This window comes from Colossoma macropomum, unplaced genomic scaffold, assembly GCF_904425465.1.
Source record: "Colossoma macropomum unplaced genomic scaffold, Colossoma_macropomum, whole genome shotgun sequence".
Taxonomy (NCBI): domain Eukaryota; kingdom Metazoa; phylum Chordata; class Actinopteri; order Characiformes; family Serrasalmidae; genus Colossoma; species Colossoma macropomum.
In genome coordinates this window covers 46,102,841-46,123,642 of record NW_023494785.1, presented here as the reverse complement: position 1 = coordinate 46,123,642, position 20,802 = coordinate 46,102,841, and the positions used below count along the sequence as shown (strand labels likewise).

Here is a 20,802-nt window from a genome sequence, read left to right as displayed (position 1 = left end):
ACTGTTACCCGAGCATCAATTAGTTTTCAAGTTCTACATGCCCATGTAGAAAATTTACAGAAATGTTCTATGTCGATATAGAAAAGTATACAGAACTTTGATATGCTCATATAGGAAATTACAAATTGTTCTATCTATGTAGAAAATCTACAGAAGTTCTATGTCATATAGAAAAGTTACAGAATTTCTATGCTCATATAGGAAAATAGTTCTAGTGTCTGAATTAGGATAGGTTATATACTGAAGATCTGAAGTCAGTGTAGCATACTCACTGTTACCCCGAGCTTCACATTGTTTCGAAGTTCTACATGTCTCATGTAGAAAATTACAGAAATGTCTATGTCGATATAGAAAGTTTCAGAACTTTTCTATGCTCATATAGAAATTACAAAATTGTTCTATCAGGTAGAAATTTACAGAAATGTTCTATGTCTGAATTAAGGATAGGGTTATATACTGAAGATCTGAAGTGCAGTGGGCATACTCACTGTTACCCGAGCTACATGTTTTCAAGTTCTACATGCCACGTAGGAAATTACAGAATGTTCTATGTCGATATAGAAAGTTACAGACTTTTCTATGCTCATATAGGAAATTACATATTGTCTACTAGTAGAAATTACAGAAATGTTCTATGTACTGAATTAAGGATGGTTAATACGAAGATCTGAATGCATGTAGCATACTCCCTGTCCCGAGTTTCACATTGTTCAAAGTTCTACATCCCACGAGAAAATTTACGACTTTTCTATGTCGATATAGAAAAGTTACAGAATTTCTATGCTTTATAGGAAATTACAAAATGTCTACCAGGTAGAAATTTACAGAAATGTTCTATGTCTGATTAAGGATAGGGTTATATACTGAGACTGAAGTGCAGTGTGCATACTCACTGTTAACCCTAGACTTCACATGTTCAAAGTTCTCATGCCCAGTAGAAATTTACAGAAATGTTCTATGTCGATATAGAAAAGTTACAGGAACTGTTTCTATGCTCAATAGGAAAATTACAAATTGTTCTATCATGTAGAAAATTTACAGAAATGTTCTATGTCTGATTATGGATAGGGTTTATACTGAAGATCTGAATGCAGTGGGCATACTCACTGTTACCCGAGCTTCACATTGTTTCAAAGTTCTACATGCCCATGTAGAAAACATTTACAGAAATGTTCTATGTCTCCTAACTTTGACCCTAACAAAAACCCAGAAATGTTACACGATTTTTCTACTGAACAGAACATTTATGTAATTTTTCTATCAGTGTTTGTGTAATACCTATGTCTGGCCACATGATGGCGCTCAAGGATAAGAGGAAAAAAAAACTCCTATTTTTTAATTACAGATCAATTACAAAATTATTCTTTCTATGTAGGAAATTTATAAAAATATTCTATTTCATTGTAGAAAAATTACAGAACTCCTATTTTGACATTGGAAAATTACAAAATTGCTCTAACTATACAGGAAATTTACAGAGGTTTTCTATGGCCGGAATAGGGTGAAGGTTATATACTGAATATCTGAAGTGCAGTGCAGCATAGTCACTGTTACCAGAATTCCAAATTATTTTAAAGTTCTACATGTCTATGTAGAAAATTTACAGACATGTGCTATGTCTCAGTTAGGGTTAGGGTTATGTCTGAATTAGGGTTAGGATCTGAAGTGCAGTGGCACATACTCACCATTACCCAAGTTTCAATTTATTTTCAAGTTCTACATGTCTATGTAGAAAATTTACAGAAATCTTCTGTCTACCAAAATCTCATAGTACTAATTAAGAATATAGCAATTTGTCACGTGACAAAAATTTGAATACTGGGACATATATATAGTTTGGATGTTCTCACTCTTCTAGGTTGTAAGGAGTGAGCCCCTTTGTCCTTTCATTAAATAAAGATCAGGTAAACCTTACAATGTTCATTTAATAATACGAAGTTGTGGACAAAATGTAATTTTTCTGTAAATTTTTGCAGGTCACTTCTCGTGACAACAGTCCATTTATATTATTACATTATATTTCTGTCATTTTAATATGAAGGAATAGATTTATTTTGTAGTCTTTAATTAACTTTATTAAAGGTCTTCATTGTGGAGCCCTATTCATTCCTATCATGGACACAAACACAGAAATTGGAACCAGACGTCTACCTCTGCAGATCATGGAGCCAAGGAATGAAGCTGAACCTCACAGGTATTTGATTAAGTCATCCAAAATTTCTCAAACACTATTTGGCATTTTTAAACTGACCTGGATTTTGTTTTAGGTGCCGCTGCCCTGTTGATCCATTGACCATGACCATTGTAGGCTGTGTGATCATCACTGTGTTCCTTCTCGATGTGCTTGTGGTGCTACTACTTCAGAAAAATAAAATAATTTAAGAATTTCGACTATGTTTGAATATGTTTATTTAATATATAGAAAAGTTACAGAACTCTTCTATGTTCATATAGGAAAATTACAAAATTATTCTACCTATGTAGAAAACTTACAGAAATGTTCTATGTCTCAATTAGGGTTAGGGTTATGTCTGAATTAGGGTAAGGATCTAAAGTGCATTGGTTCATACTCACCATTACCCAAGTTTCAATTTATTTTGAAGTTCTACATGTCTATGTAGAAAATTTACAGAAATGTTCTATGTCTCAGTTAGGGTTAGGGTTAGGGTTATGTCTGAATTAGGGTTAGGATCTGAAGTGCAGTGGAACATACTCACTGTTACCCGAGCTTCAAATTATTTTAAAGTTCTACATGTCCATGTAGAAAATTTACAGAAAAGATCTGTCAACATAGAAAATTTACAAAATTGTTCTATCTATACCGAACATTTACAGAAAAATTCTATGTCTGAATTAAGGTTAGGGTTATATACTGAAGATCTGAAGTGGGGCATACTCACTGTTACCCAAGCTTCAAATTATTTTGAAGTTCTACATGTCTATGTGGAAAATTTACAGAAATGTTCTGATTCATAGGAAAGTTACAGAACTCTTCTATGTCTATATAGCAATTTTACAAAATTGTTCTATGACTCTAAAGAACATTCACAGAACTGTATTAAAAAATTTAAAGAAAAATGACAAATTTATAGCATGACTATAGAAAATGTATTTAAAATCATTACAACATTGAATACGTGCAATAAGACTCAATCAATGTCAACATAGATATGGAAATATTTAATAATTATTGAAACATTACAGAATCAAACAATGTCTACCAATCAAGAAGCATTACGCACTTTTTATGCATGATATTAATCATATGCAAATGTAGTCACATGATGTGATAAATTTGCATATTGGGTCCTATATATATAGAGAGAGATGTCATGCATTTGCTTATTCTTCACAACTTTTGTATCCATGTAAGTTTAACTAATTTTGAGTAGTATTAATATGAAATCATAGAACACTTCTGTAATTTTTCTGATTTTCTTGCAGGTTTTCAAAGACAGAGACACACACCTTTCCTCACCATAAATATTCTGTAAGTTTATTATTACAACTAAATCAATTTAATAAGAAATTCTAAAATATTTCTAAACATATAACTTTATTGCAGGGTTTACTTCATTGTAGTGACAACAGCACGTCCTGTTAGGCTTTTTGACCATAAACATTCTGTAAGTTTAATAACATTTATGTAAATTTAATATAAAACAGAACATTTGTGTAATATTGCTATGTCTTTATTGCAGTCTATCTTTGTTGATGGTGAAGACAAAAAACTTCATTCTGTGAGGCTGTGTAGCCCTCAATTTGCAATACTGAAACTGTAATAAAAGTTATTGTTCATTAAAATGTTTTGAACTCCAATTAAAACTGACTGGTGTCTTTTTTTTTAAAGAAATTAAAAAAATTGTCCTATCTATAAAGAACATTTACAGAAATGTTCTATGTCTGAATTAAGGTTAGGGTTATATACACTGAAGATCTGAAGTGCAGTGGGGCATACTCACTGTTACCCAAGTTTCAAATTATTTTAAAGTTCTACATGTCTATGTAGAATATTTACAGAACTGTTCTATGTCAATATAGAAAAATTACAGAACTCTTCTATGTTCATATAGGACAATTACAAAACTGTTCTATTTCTGAATTAAGGACAGGGTTACATACTGAAGATCTGAAGTGCAGTGGGGCATACTCACTGTTACCCGAGCATCAAATTATTTTAAAGTTCTACATGTCCATGTAGAAAATTTACAGAAATGTTCTGTCGGCATGGAAAATTTATAAAATTGTTCTATCTATACAGAACATTTACAGAAATATTCTGTGTCTGAATTAAGGTTAGGGTTATATACTGAAGATCTGAAGTGGGGCATACTCACTGTTACCCAAGCTTCAAATTATTTTGAAGTTCTACATGTCTATGTAGAAAATTTACAGAAATGTTCTGATTCATGTAGGAAAGTTACAAAATTGTTCTACCTATGTAGAACATTTACAGAAATGTTCTATGTCTGAATTAAGGATAGGGTTATATACTGAAGATCTGAAGTGCAGTGGGGCATACTCACTGTTACCCAAGCTTAACATTGTTTCGAAGTTCTACATGCCCACATAGAAAATTTACAGAAATGTTATATGTCGATATAGAAAAGTTACAGAACTTTTCTATGCTCATATAGGAAAATGACAAAATTGTTCTACCGAGGTAGAAAATTTACAGAAATGTTCTATGTCTGAATTAAGGATAGGGTTATATACTGAAGATCTGAGGTGCAGTGTAGCATACTCACTGTTACCCGAGCTTCACATTGTTTTAAAGTTCTACATGCCCACGTAGAAAATTTACAGAAATGTTATATGTCGATATAGAAAAGTTACAAAATTGTTCTACCGAGGTAGAAAATTTACAGAAATGTTCTATGTCTGAATTAAGGATAGGGTTATATACTGACGATCTGAAGTGCAGTGTGGCATACTCACTGTTACCCGAGCTTCACATTGTTTTGAAGTTCTACATGCCCACGTAGAAAATTTACAGAAATGTTCTATGTCGATATAGAAAAGTTACAGAACTTTTCTATGCTCATATAGGAAAATTACAAAATTGTTCTATCTATGTAGAAATTTACAGAAATGTTCTATGTCTGAATTAAGGATAGGGTTATATACTGAAGATCTGAAGTGCAGTGTGGCATACTCACTGTTACCCGAGCTTCACATTGTTTTGAAGTTCTACATGCCCACATAGAAAATTTACAGAAATGTTATATGTCGATATAGAAAAGTTACAGAACTTTTCTATGCTCATATAGGAAAATTACAAAATTGTTCTACCGAGGTAGAAAATTTACAGAAATGTTCTATGTCTGAATTAAGGATAGGGTTATATACTGAAGATCTGAGGTGCAGTGTAGCATACTCACTGTTACCCGAGCTTCACATTGTTTTAAAGTTCTACATGCCCACGTAGAAAATTTACAGAAATGTTCTATGTCGATGTAGAAAAGTTACAGAACTTTTCTATGCTCATATAGGAAAATTACAAAATTGTTCTATCTATGTAGAATATTTACAGAAATGTTCTATGTCTGAATTAAGGATAGGGTTATATACTGACGATCTGAAGTGCAGTGTGGCATACTCACTGTTACCCGAGCTTCACATTGTTTTGAAGTTCTACATGCCCACGTAGAAAATTTACAGAAATGTTCTATGTCGATATAGAAAAGTTACAAAATTGTTCTATCTATGTAGAAAATTTACAGAAATGTTCTATGTCTGAATTAAGGATAGGGTTATATACTGACGATCTGAAGTGCAGTGTGGCATACTCACTGTTACCCGAGCTTCACATTGTTTTGAAGTTCTACATGCCCACGTAGAAAATTTACAGAAATGTTCTATGTCGATATAGAAAAGTTACAAAATTGTTCTATCTATGTAGAAAATTTACAGAAATGTTCTATGTCTGAATTAAGGATAGGGTTATATACTGACGATCTGAAGTGCAGTGTGGCATACTCACTGTTACCCAAGCTTCACATTGTTTTGAAGTTCTACATGCCCACGTAGAAAATTTACAGAAATGTTCTATGTCGATATAGAAAAGTTACAGAACTTTTCTATGTTCATATGGGAAAATTACAAAATTGTTCGACCTATGTAGAAAACTTACAGAAATGTTCTATGTCGATATAGAAAAGTTACAGAACTTTTCTATGCTCATATAGGAAAATTACAAAATTGTTCTACCTAGGTAGAAAATTTACAGAAATGTTCTATGTCTGAATTAAGGATAGGGTTATATACTGAAGATCTGAAGTGCAGTGGGGCATACTCACTGTTACCCAAGCTTAATTATTTCAAAGTTCTACATGCCCATGTAGAAAATTTACAGAAATGTTCTATGTCGATATAGAAAAGTTACAAAACCTTTCTATGTTCATATAGGAAAATTACAAAATTGTTCTATCTGTGTAGAAGATTTACAGAAATATTCTATGTCGATATAGAAAAGTTACAGAACTTTTCTATGCTCATATAGGAAAATTACAAAATTGATCTATCAAGGTAGAAAATTTACAGAAATGTTCTATGTTCATATAGGAAAATTACAAAATTGTTCTATCTACGCAGAACATTAGCAGAAATGTTCCATGTCTGGATTAAGGTTAGAGTTATATACTGCAAATCTGTCCATGGAGAAGGCTGAGCCTAAATAAGTAGTCCCAGAAGAATTACCAAACATTTCTATAACATTATAGAAAATTTGTGTAATTTTAACTCGAAAATTTTCGAAGTTTTTATGGTCTCCCAGTGGCTTCACTCTCCAGAGGTCTCCCAGTGGCCTGGTTCTCTGTAGCGGCGGGATTAAGGGGTTTAGTGCGGGGGGGGGTGCTTAAGTGTGGGCCAGAAGGGTTCGGATGGTGCGCAAGGTTCCTGGTGGCCATTAGCCCCAGATGGGTCAGAGTGGGGAATCCGAACATGCCCAGGGAAGGGAGTTAAGGGAGGTCGGTAGAGGGAAAAGGGGGCCTTGGAGGTATGTGGGTCTCTATGGACATAGAAAAATTATGTTAATTTTCTAGTTTCTAGGAATTTTACAGAAATGTTCTATGTCTGAATTCAGGTTAGGGTAGATCTGAAGTTCAGTGGACCATACTCACTGTTAGCCAAATTATTTTAAAGTTCTACATGTCTATGCGGAAAATGTAAAAAAGTTCTGTCGGCATGGAAAATTTACAAAATTGTTCTACTATACAGAACATTCACAGAAATGTTCTATGTCTGAATTCAGGTTAGGGTAGATCTGAAGTTCAGTGGACCATACTCACTGTTACCCAAATTATTTTCAAGTTCTACATGTCTATGCAGAAAACGTACAGAATAGGTCTGTCGGCATGGAAAATGTACAAAATTGTTCTACTATACAGAACTTTTACAGAAATGTTCTATGTCTGAATTCAGGTTAGGGTTATATACTGTAGCTCTGAAGTTCGGTGGACCATACTCACTGTCACCCAAATTATTTTCAAGTTCTACATGTCTATGCAGAAAATTTACAGAAATGTGCTATGTCTGAATTCAGGTTAGGGTTAGGGTTATGTCTGAATTAGGGATAGGATCTGAAGTGCAGTGGAACATACTCACTGTTACCCAAGTTTCAAATGATTTTAAATTTCTTCATGTCTATGTGGAAAATTTACGGAAAAGTTCTGTCCACATAGGAAAATGACAAAATTGTTCTACTATACAGAACGTTTACAGAAATGTTCTATGTCTGTATTAAGGTTAGGGTTGATCTGAAATTCAATGGACCATACTCACTGTTAGCCAAATTATGTTCAAGTTCTACATGTCTATGCGGAAAATGTACAGAAAAGTTCTGTCAGCATGGAAAATTTACAAAATTGTTCTACTATACAGAATATTCACAGAAATGTTCTATGTCTGAATTCAGGTTAGGGTTATATACTGTAGATCTGAAGTTCAGTGGACCATACTCACTGTCACCCAAATTATTTTCAAGTTCTACATGTCTATGTGGAAAATGTACAGAAAAGTTCTGTCGGCATGGAAAATTTACAAAATTGTTCTACTATACAGAACATTCACAGAAATGTTCTATGTCTGAATTCAGGTTAGGGTTACATACTGAAGATCTGAAGTGGGGCATACATCACTGTTACCCAAGTTTCAAATTAATTTAAAGTTCTACATGTCCATGTAGAAAATTTACAGAAATGTGCTATGTCTCAGTTAGGGTTAGGGTTAGGGTTATGTCTGAATTAGGGATAGGATCTGAAGTGCAGTGGAACATACTCACTGTTACCCAAGTTTCAAATTATTTTAAAGTTCTACATGTCTATGTGGAAAATTTACAGAAAAGTTCTGTCCACATAGGAAAATGACAAAATTGTTCTACTTTACAGAACATTCACAGAAATGTTCTATGTCTGAATTAAGGTTAGGGTTGACCTGAAGTTCAGTGGACCATACTCACTGTTAGCCAAATTATGTTCAAGTTCTACATGTCTATGCGGAAAATGTACAGAAAAGTTCTGTCGGCATGGAAAATTTACAAAATTGTTCTACTATACAGAACATTTACAGAAATGTTCTATGTCTGAATTCAGGTTAGGGTTATATACTGTAGATCTGAAGTTCGGTGGACCATACTCACTGTTAGCCAAATTATTTTCAAGTTCTACATGTCTATGCGGAAAATGTACAGAAAAGTTCTGTCGGCATGGAAAATTTACAAAATTGTTCTACTATGCAGAACATTCACAGAAATGTTCTGTCTGAATTCAGGTTAGGGTTATATACTGAAGATCTGAAGTGGGGCATACATCACTGTTACCCGAGTTTCAAATTAATTTAAAGTTCTACATGTCCATGTAGAAAATTTACAGAAATCTGCTATGTCTCAGTTAGGGTTAGGGTTAGGGTTATGTCTGAATTAGGGATAGGATCTGAAGTGCAGTGGAACATACTCACTGTTACCCAAGTTTCAAATTATTTTAAAGTTCTACATGTCTATGTGGAAAATTTACAGAAAAGATCTGTCCACATAGGAAAATGACAAAATTGTTCTACTATACAGAAAATTTACAGAAATATTCTATGTCTGAATCACGGTTAGGGTAATAAACACGTTTTTAAGTAAAATTCTGCAAATTTATTACTTTTTTATCAATTATGTGCAAAATGTGGAAAATAACCCTAAACCTATTCTTAACCTAATCCTAAACCTCACCTTAAACCCTAAAACCTAATCTTAAACACCACCCCTAACCCTAATCTTGGACCTAAAACCCAACCTTACACCTTAGTATAAATAAATAAAATAAAATAAAATAAAAAAATTAAAATAAATTAAAAAAAAGAAAAAAGAAAAATAAACAATAAATAAATAAAAAATAAATAAATAAATAATAAAAATAAATAAATAAATAAATTAATTAATTAATTAATAAAAACCCTCCCACCCAATCTATGGCCGGGGACCAGATCATCAGGCCCCTGACCTTAACCAGACCAGGCCCCAAACTTCTGGAATACAAGCCTGAGTTCGGTGCCCAATATTCATCCCTAGAGGGAGAAAACACTTAATAGCATCTAAAACCACCTTAACTTCCATCGGCTTTTATACCTACCTGTGGTGCCTCTACCCAAATGTTCCTGGTCATGTATTAACACACACACACACACAAATAAATATATATGGCAGATATTATAAATAGCTATAGCTCAATTCATTGTCTGAGGGTACAAATATTATGATTTTTTTTTCCTGTTTTACATGTTCTATATGTTTGTTTTTTTTTTGTTCTTCCAATTTCTATCCTTTTTTTTCCGTTATTCCCCCTTGCAATTTTTGTTTGTTTGTATGTTTGCAGTTTGTTGTCCTCCGTCTACACGATGACAGCATATACTAAAAGAAATTTATAATAACAGTAATAAAGAAAAAATTGGTCCTCCGAAGAGGGGGGGGGGTTGCCAAAAAAAAAAATACAAAAAAAAGAAGCTTTTTGACCCTGATGGGTCAATTTTTTAAAATCAGAAATGGAAAAACTTTTTCATAGAAATCCATGATATGATCAGATAGGCTCTAGGTAGTCATTTACAATTTTTTTCAAAGATCTATACACAAAAAGGATCTTTAGTGTAATGAAAGCAGATCCTCCATGACAGAGAAGTCCTGCTCTATAGTAACTCTTCAAAGTAACTTATATGATTCCATTTGGCAGCTTTATTTTTAAGAATGTATCAAACTAAAAATCTAATTTCATAAAAACTCTAAAACAAGTCAAAACTGACAAAGTGATATTCGAACATCACACTTTTTTTTCATCTCATGCTATTTGAGCATGTCAGTCAGATTTCACATAATCGATTGTAAAGTGAGATCTGAAAGGTTCAGTATTTCTGAAGAACTCACATACCTGGAATTTTTTCTGTTCTAGCTCAGTCACAGTTCAGCTGGAAGATCTGGTATTTGTGTTCAGTGAAACTCACTGAGCAGAGCAGTATCACTGGAGCCGTAGAAACAGCCTTTTCTTTCTTCATTCTTAAAAATAAAGATTACAAAAGTATTATCTGGAGCATTTGGTTCCCCAAATAACATTTCAAAGAGTGAAATTTCAGAGTTCTCATAATTCTCAAGAGAATTTTAGCATTTGAGATGTAAACACAGAGGTTCAGAGTAGTTTGGTGTGAAATGGTTCAGATGTCTTTACAGTGGTGGTGATGGGAACCAGGGGTCGCCATGACTACAACACAAATATAGACATTTTATTTACTATCCAGAACCACCAGTGAACCTACACGAGTCTTCTGAGTTTATATGGAATGTTGATGATGGAAAATAGTGGAATATCTGAAATAAGTTTTTCTTGGGGGATCTTTTGCAACACTCTGCATGTATCCCTTTAACATTAAGAATGGAATCTATATTAATGTCTGTGGATGAAATAAGAAAATTAAAGAAGATGATTACTCCATTTAAATCATGAGTCATGTGAGAAAATAATTCTTATGGCCAAGATAGTCTAATGTAAAATAGATCCCCCAACTACAAGAAATAAAGTAACACATTACCTCTCAATAGAATAGAGTTCTTAGAGTATTACAATGTTCTACCTACACGTTTACTGTTTTTTATATAACACTTCTTATTCAAATACAAAAAAAGATTAAATTAGCACATCTGTATTGTAATATTGTAGTGCAAATCAAATTCAAGGATTTGATTTAAGCCTGAAAATTTATATAGCTAAAACAGAAAATTGTACAATTTTGAACATTTTAAAACAAAGTTATGGGAAGTTAAATTAAGTAAATGAAGCAACATAGTCTTCAAATTATTTTGGAAACTATTTCACCTCAAAACACCCTGCATGTACACCTTTTAACATTAAGAATTGTATTTTTATTCAGTCTTTAGAGGAAATAAGAAAGTAAAAGAACATGACTGCACTATGTAAAGCATGAGTCATGTAGCAAACATTTTTTTTGGATGTGCTTTCATGTTAAGGGGGATATATACAGATACTGAAAACATTTGAAAATGATAACTGGGATTCATTCGCCAGACAGACTGGGTTCTTCAAACTAGAGTAAGAATCCAGATCATATTGACCTCTTCATTCAAAAATCTGTCTATAAGCACACTTTTTACTGAATATAATAGTGTTAAACATTTTGAATTATTGTTTTCAACAAAATGACTTATGACTTTTAAACTCATAACCCTAACCCCAATCTTAACCATTTAATTATGCAGGTTAAATAAATCATCAATTTCCCTTTCATAGAATTCATTAACTGATATGAAACTGCACTGTTCCACGCTTATGTGCACCAAAAATGTTTACAATTACATGTGAATCATGTGTAGCGCCGTCCAAAGCTTATGAGCAAAAACATTCTGTAGAGACAAGCATAAATGCTAATTGAGACAGTCATCTTACTGAGCTCTTTACAAATGCTCATAATTCTAAAGAAACAATAATAAACCACTGGAGTCTAAAGTGCCTTTCGTTTCAGCTGCAAGTGTTGCTCATCTCCCTTGAGTACCACTGGGTCCTGTACCTCAGTCACATAACAAAAACAAAGAATTGGAAGCTTCAACACTGGACTGATGACCAATGAACAAAGCACCCTTCCAGTTTTCTGGTGCCAAACGTTCTGATTCTGTGTGCAGTGGAAGAACAGCAAAGGTGATAACAAAGGTCACAGCATGTGAGAGCAGTGGATGTACAGAGGTTACAGTAAAGAGGAATGCCCAGGTGTGCTATTGTTTTAGATGCGCATATGTAACATTACAAAGTGTTCTGTGAATTCTGCCACCTACCAGCACAGCTTGTCAACACCAGATGAGGGTAAAGATTTAGAAGATACAGACAGAACTAGGCTAAAGGCAGCAGAGTGTCTGTTTCCTGGAAACCTTCAGGGTGGTGTTTTCACTTGTACTCTTGCTGGGAGTTCTCCTCTGATGCAGTGAGGTGCTTAGAATGAACTTTAAAGCTACTTTTAGTCCTCAAGTGTTTGATAGATAAAGACTGAGGAATCAAGATCTTCGGCTGTCAGGTCCAGCAGCACCGGTACACAGCTCCACCAGCGTATTTTATCTAGATAAAACTAGGCATTTAGGAATGTCCAATATGCAAGTAAAGATGTTTGGGCACAATGAGAGAGAGAAATGTTCTTCAGTTGCAGGTTACCTAATGTTCTAAATAGACTCAAGGTGATCATACATTCTCTGCATAGATCATAAATTGTCTGGCACTGAGGTGAAGAGGTTTGTAGCTGGCTCCCTTGTTATTGGTTTCAGAAGAATTTTTTCATTATTGTGAACTCAACTCACCTCACATGAAAACTATCACAGAGCAGGTTATATCAGGTGAGACTTATTCTAAGAATTTAATTTTGTTTTGTAGATTTCCGCCTCTCACAAAGAATCAATAATAAAGTTCAGACTATTATCTCACCAGGTGATCAACTCACAACAACCTAGTGTAGGGTAAAGGCAAAAATGCCACTCACTTACAGTATGTATGACAACATTTACCAGAGTTCAGTTTCAGGTCATAAAGTTCATACTAGCCACCTTTGTCACATTTAGCATAGTTGGGTGGCCTATTTCTCTGATTGGAATCTCTTTAGTGATCCTTAATGCAAAGTGAATAGTAATAGGGCAAAACAAACAGAACATTTGTTAACTATATTCATGAAAATTAATAAATCTAAGTTTTATTTACATAGTACCGATCTCAAACTCAAGGACATTTTAGAAATTCAAATAACAATAAACAATACATAAACACACACAAACAGTAATCCAACTGTCCAGGAGAGAAACTGTCCCAACTGCAATGCAGTTTGCTTGGTCACAGCCTATTAAACTCCATTGTCACAAGGAAAAGCAAGGCAGGGCAAGTTTATTACTATATAGCACATTTTATACACTGCTGTCATTCAAAGTGATCGCAGTGTTAAGTCCCCAGCTTGCTGGCTTTTTAAGACCGTGCTTTGCACAGCAGAGGTCAAATGGCAATGATGTCCAGAAATTGTCAACTTCTCTAGGCTCTAGCTCATCTGAAATGGACACATACATGGTGGAAACATGTATTTTAGTCTGATGAGTCAACAATCTAGATTGTTACCAGTGTAAAGTTAAAATGCCAGGGGGTGTCGGGTATAAGGGTGAATTAGTGGGTTATTTCGCACATCTTTGAAAGCAACATTGATGCTGAAAGACATACACATGTGGGAGCAGCATCTGTTTCATCCTAGAGGACATCTTTTTCAGGCCAATCCATGCTTATTTCAACACGTGTTACCTGAAACATGTTGCAAGAATCAAATTTAGAGCTTAAAAAATCTAAAAAAGTCCAAAGCTTTTTGTTCTTTGTAGCATTTTACATACTGTTTCAAGTTTTTGGATACTGATATTTGTAATAATTCATAATTAAAATATTATTGTGAGGGTTCAACTTTTAATACAACCTTAAAAAAGAGAGTTGGACCTCCACAAGTTTGTCAATTCAAGAGGAAACACTAATAACCCAGTATGAGATTCTACTTCCAGCTTGTTCCTTCTCAAAAGAGCAGAAAAGCCAGTCTCACATACATACGTGATAGCCTAGGGTCAGAGAACATGGCCTGAGGACTGTAATTGAATGATCCACCAGCTGCTATTCTTCTGACCTCAACCCAACCTTTTGTGTGTTACGTTCTTTGAGTTCCTTTCTGGTTTACGCAGTGTGGTAGGTTAGTGGCTACAGAAGCTGTAAAAACTAAAAATTTCCCATGTCTCTGCTTTTCTACTCGTTTAATTTCTATGCTGCTTGCAGCACAGGAGCCTGCTGTACAGTAACAGTCCAAGTCATTTGAATTGAGTGTGCAGTTGTCTGAAACACAGTAGATGCCATTTGGAGGTGCAGGTAAAGACACATGCAGCTTAACTGCAGAACAATTTCAGCATCATTACAGGAAGGACTCACTGGGCTGCCATGAAACTGAGCGATGCATCTGTTCAGTTAATGTATTTAAAAACCTTTTTATCAAAAAAATGTCTTAAAGATAGTGATGATAGTGAGACTGACTGATGAAGTTTAAAGGCTAGTGAATTGAGTGTGCAAAACTAGAATTATTATTTAATTATTATTCTTGGGGCTTATTATTTAGTAACTATACATTTGAAAATAAATTATTATATAAGTAAGTATACACTCTACATTATCCAGTAATTATTACAAACTATTAAGTGACTACTTTGGAAAATTGAGTATCTACTATGACTTATTAAATAAATGATTTGATTATCTATTAAATATTTACAATGAAATATTTAGTGTCTACTATAATTATATAGATTTTTTAAAGAATTATTCAGTCATTACTTTGAATTATTCAGTAACTACTACAAATTATTCAGTATCTACTAGAAATTATGTAGTGCTTATTATTATTATTATTATTATTATTATTATTATTATTATTATTATTGAATTATTCAATATCCATTATAAATAATTCAGTAATGACTTTAATTTATTCAGGAAATACTATTAATTATTATTGTTAAATATTCACAAACTTTGATAAATTGCTCAAGATCTACTATGATTTATTCATTAAAACCTAATAATAATTATTAATTAATCTATTATTTTTTGGATTCTGCATTATCTACTGTAAATTATTAGTAAATGCTATTTATTATTACTAATAGTTATTCAATAACTTTTACAAATGATTCTTTATCTATGAATCAATAAGTATCTACTATTAATTATTTAATAATTTCTTTGAATTAATCAAGATCAATTAGAAAATGTTCAGTATCAACTATGAATTATTCAGTGCTGTAGTTATGAGAGTGAGGAGCTGAATGTGGACCCACATGCATAGTCTTTGGTTTTAAGTGAGTTCAACAATATTGGAAAAAGATTTTTAAACGTGACACAAACTGGACCAAACTATGTGTGCTATGTGTTCTCATACATGTTGGCATTTTTGCAAATACATCAAACTGCTGCACAGCTGTCACTACCTTGAAGTGTTTCTCTCCAGGACTGAAACATGATTATCTTATACATTTGCCCTGCACACTTAAAGATGGTCCTTCAAAGTTTCTTTAGTAAAGGCAATGACCAGTAACATGATTGGGTATAAAAGAGCAAAAAGGCTGGGTCTACCTCTAGTAAAGATGAGTAGGGGTTCACCACTCTGACAGACTGCACAGGTAAACAGTGCAACAATTCAAGAATATTGTTCCTCAACATAAAATATCGAAGAACTTCTGCTTTATCATCTATGATTCATAACAACGTTAAAAGATTCAGAGAATCCAGAGAAATCTCTGTACGTAAGAGACAAGGCCAAAAACCAATACTGGCTGGCTGTGATCTTTGGGCCCTCAGGCAGCACTGCATTAAAAGCAAACATGATTCTGCAGTGGTAATCACTGCATGGACAAACACTTCTGAAAACCACTGTCTATGAAAACAGTTCATTACTGCATCCACAAATGCAAGTTAAAACTCTAAAACGCAAAGAAGAAACCAAATATAAACAGGATCCAGAAACGCTGCCACCTTCTCTGGGCCCGAGTTCATTTAAAATGGGCTGAGGGGAAGTGGAAAAGTGTCCTATGGTCCAACAAATCAACATTTTAAATTCTTTTTTTGAAATCATGGACACTGCGTCCTCCAGGCTAAAGAAGAAAGGGACCATCTGGCTTGTTATCAGCTCACAGTTCAAAAGCCGGTATTCATGATGGTATAGGGGGGGGCATTAGTGCAAATGGCATGGGTGACTTGCACATCTATGATGGCACCATTAAAGCTGAATGATATTTACAGGTTTTGGAGCAACATATGTTGCCATCCAGACAGTGTCTTTTTCAGGGAAGGCCTTGATTATTTCAGCAAGACAAAGTCAAACCAGCACGTATTACAGCAGCATGGTTGAGTAGTAAAAGAGTCCGAGTGCTAAACTGACCTGCCTGCAGTCCAGACTGTCACACACTGAGAACATTTGGTGCATTATGAAACAAAAAATACAACCCTGAACTGCTGAGCAGCTGAAATCCTGCATCAAACAAGAAGAGGAAAAAACATTTCACTTTCAGAACTACAGCACTACAGTGCTGTTAAAAGAAGAGGTGATGAAACACAATGGTACACATGTCCCCGTCCCAAATATGTGGCATCAAGTTCAAAATGAGCATATATTTTTCAACCCAGAGAAATCTCTGTATGTAAGGGATGAGGCCAAAAACCAATACTGGCTAGCTGTGATCTTTGGGCCCTCAGGTGGCACTACATTTAAAAACAGACATGATTCTTTAGCTCTGCCTCATAAATGGGTCATTTTGATCCGAATATAACACAAGGAAACTGTGTATATGAGTTAGAGAGTAAATGTAGAAATTAACAAATTTGGAAGCAAATTTTACTGTTTTGTTTGTATTGAAAAATCAGATAAATGCATCTAAGATTTATGTATCCTTAAATGAACCTGACAGGGATTATGTCGCCAGACAGGAAGATCAAGCATGCAGATTATTGTTTATCTGCGTTACAGGGGCAGAAGTCACCTGCCTTTTTTAACATTCATTCTCACATTTTTTTTTTTTTACCTGTGACTCTTGACACAGTGCTGGGGGTGTGTCCCTGGGACTGCCTACGTAACATAGTCTATAAAGCATCACCTCCAGTAGGACAAAGATTTGTGAACTCCATGTTTCCTTCACCTACTATTTGCGATCACTGGTAAGTTTTTTTGTTGTTGGTTTTTTTTTTAAATTTTCAAAATATCTGGGGAATGATTGGGGAAAAAATATTTTTCAATGTTTGCAATATTTCATGGTTTATACATTTCAGTGCATATGTTTATTCCTGCTTCAACATTTAAAAACACTTAAATACAATTTTTTTTTTATTTTGAATCTCATAAGGAAGTGGTCTAATTTTCCACTGCAGTTATTGAAAACTGCTAAATGTTGAGCCCAACACTCTTATACATGATCATATGACCATAAACATTCAAACAGTGTTCTTCAGACTGATGGAAATTGTGTTGTATGTGGTTCTTTATAGCACTTCTTCTTCTGCCATTACAAATTTGAGATCATAACAGTATCCGAACCATTTTTGGTGCTATATAGAACCCTTTTCAAAAACATTCTATATAGAACAATATACAACATATTCTCTACATTCTCCACCATGCAAAGAACTCTTTAAGCATGCAAAAGATTTTTCATGTTCTCACGGTTCTGTATAGGACCACTATCTTTACTAAACAAGAGTGTACTTAGCAAATTATCTGAATATGACCTCATGGTTTATTTATTTATGGATTCCATAAAATTATGTTATGTTACAAAATTATTGCGTTGCAGACAGTGCAGCTAATGTTCTTAAATTTCATGCATTAACATCATGTCTTACTTGGTAGAGAGTGTCTAATTATGTCATACCTTCATGCCATATTTACTACATGTGATATATATGAGATTCAGCTGCACAGTCAGCTCTGTTGTAAAGGCTCTCAGTGTACATGTATTAGTAAGTAAGGTTCAGATAAAGTCCTATCATACAGCACTGTTTGTTTGACTGTTTGATTTGACCACATTTTCTAGTTCACTGCAGGAGTGTTCCTCCTCTTACATCTAATGTTTGAAGCATCATCTGTGTTCAGACCGAACTCTAATGCAAATAAAAATAGACTCCTCTATGGACTTAATGTGCAAACTTCTCAAATCTGGAAATTCTTACTCAGATAAATGCTGATTTGTTTTTCTAGAAACACCTAAACTCCACAGTGTCAACATGAGAGAAGAACCGAATGCAGCAGAAACTGAACAGCCACCTGCCCATCAGGGTGTGTTTACTTTCAGTTGTGTAATCCAATCTGCATATGAATCATTATTACAAAACACATTTAATCTCTGCTGGAGCTCCACTTGTTTGTCTGGTTTTAAATGCCTGCTCATTTACAGGCAACATTAAACAAGTTATCAACCATCTTCATTGTTTCCATGTGGAGCGCCTGCAGGTTAAATAATCCCTCCTCTTTTTCTTCCTTTCAGAGGTGATTCCTGTGGGCCACCTCAATCTCGCCTTCTCCCAGGATGAGAAACCTCAAGACGAGAAACCTGACGACGACAAACCTGAGAAGGAGTTCGATTCCAAGTCAAAGAACAAGAAGTACATGATAACAATCTGATATTTTGCTTTCTACTGAGTCTTTTAGGTCAGTGATTCTCAGTCCTGGTCCTGGAGGCCCCTGTATCAGTTTAAGTCAGGGGTAGGACCTGAGACGAAAACAGTGGTGTAACTTCTGCGGGGGAAGGGGACCCAGCTAGGGTTTTTTTGTTCTAGGGTTAGAGAACGTTCTGAAAATATTACCATGCAATGTTCTTTTAAAGTTTTCAGTGGGATATTTTTTTATTTTTTTTTCCAGAACGTTACCTGTTAACTTAACAACATTCCCAAAACATCCTCAGAATATTGCAGGGAAAATATACTTATATTTATGCCTCTAAAATCTTAAAGAAGTAATCTAATGTGAACATTAAGGCTAATATTACATGCTAGTGGATGGACTGGCGCTCATTAAGAGAACATCAGCCTGTTAAACAGATTACATTGTAATTTAGTTCTTTCATTATGTTTCAAGTAATTAATGCTTCAGCTGTTAATTGTGGGTACAAAGACTAGTTGCACCACTGGTTGAGAACCACTGAAGAATCACATTAAGGAAATATGAAGCTACCCTTCCACATTAAATAGGTTTTCATAACCATTACCACTCTCTCACTATTTAGGAAGAAGAAAAAGAAGCCCAAAGAGGCCAAGAAGCCAGTGAAATCAGTCGGGTTTTTCCAGCTGGTAAGGCAGTGCTGCATATGTCTTGCATAATAGGGCTGCAGGTGTCAGTTGTAAAGCTGGCTTTCCTTGAGACTTTCACGTAGCTAATTTCATGATGGGAGTTACATCAAGCATAATTTCAGGCAATAAGACAATTTATTATTTTAGCAAGCCAGCAACTGGCAAGCCTAGCTAAATCATTCTGTCACGATGGGCGTTAAAAATGTTTGTATTTATTTTTTAAATTGTTTTTTTAATTAAATCTAAAATAAGCAGATTAGATTGTGTGTGTGTGTGTGTGTGTGTGTGTGTGTGTGTGTGTGTGTGTGTGTGTATTGCCATCTATCAGATTTCCAAATGGGAAGTCACACTTGACACTAACCCATACCCTTATGACATTTTAAAGGCCAATTCCAACAAGCATCAGACATCTAATCACTTGAATTTTTATGTAGCTTTCTACCAGTTTTAGGAGTCATGTGGCCGTTCAGTAAAATTATGCCTTTTGATTTTGGTCCTTTTTAAGAGGTCAATAATGTGAGGCAGGTGAGTGCATTTGAATGCTTCTTCCACTTCTGGACCAAACTTGCATAGCATAATTATGCACAACTCATTGTGCTAAACAGCATCTCACCTTTTTCTTTCGATGCACCATTTTATTTAATTCATATTATTTAAGTAAGCAATAGCAAACATTGGTATTTATATTGTAACTGTGGCTAACAGAAAGTACATAAAACTGGACAAAAATCAGCCATCGTCCAATTCGCCTATAAAGACATCAGAATTAGGATCGTCCTTCATGGTCATTGCACTTCAAATTTATATTGGAATCTTTGTATTTATTATGCCAAGAGAAGAGATCTTACCTAGCCACGGAGACTGTGATAACCACAAGCTAACACAGCCAAACTTAAAGGGAAGCAGCTGTCATGTTAACTTTAGCTAGCTAGCTTATTATTATTTTTTGTCCATGACTGAAATCAATTGGATGAAACTTTTGTTTAGATCACATGGTGCATTATTAGCATTTTGATTGGCTGTTGAAATTGTTGTGAGTGTTATGGCTGAGTATTGCGCTCTTGCATTAACAGTTCACCATGTAAAATCAACCGAAATCTGCGTTCACATTGCCAGACTGAACCGGAACAGCTTCAGTTCTGATGTTCTGAGTGCAATGTTAACATGGCAGCAGTGCCGTTTAATGTTATGCTACCATCATTAGTCCCACCACGGGGAAAATTCACCACCGCATTTTAACCCATTTGTGCAGTGACACACCACATACACACATTGTTGGGGTAGCTGGGGGTTAGGTGTCTTGCTTAATGGCACTTCAGTCACTGTCAGCTCAGGGGATCAAACCAGTGACCTTCTGGATACAAGGCTACTTCCCTAACCTCCAGCCCACAACAGCCCTTAAGAGTCAGTAAATGCTGCAAAAGCAGTACATCTTTTG

At 34.6% G+C, this 20,802-nt stretch overlaps 1 protein-coding gene across 3 annotated transcripts in view; it reads left to right on the top strand.

Annotated features, from left to right (window-relative positions):
• Positions 1-17,190: 17,190 nt before the first annotated feature.
• abcb5 (ATP-binding cassette, sub-family B (MDR/TAP), member 5) overlaps positions 17,191-20,802 on the top strand; it is a 63,490-nt gene continuing 59,878 nt past the window's right edge. For 2 of the 3 annotated variants that reach the window (XM_036596643.1, XM_036596634.1), the window contains exons 1-4: positions 17,195-17,240; positions 18,296-18,354; positions 18,563-18,680; positions 19,301-19,364. In XM_036596643.1, coding sequence (XP_036452536.1) covers positions 17,209-17,240; positions 18,296-18,354; positions 18,563-18,680; positions 19,301-19,364 — 273 coding nt within the window. In that variant the 5' untranslated portion in view covers positions 17,195-17,208. Of the gene's footprint in view, positions 17,241-18,276; positions 18,355-18,562; positions 18,681-19,300; positions 19,365-20,802 lie in introns of all 3 variants that reach the window. The other variant, XM_036596651.1, reaches the window with a different exon arrangement.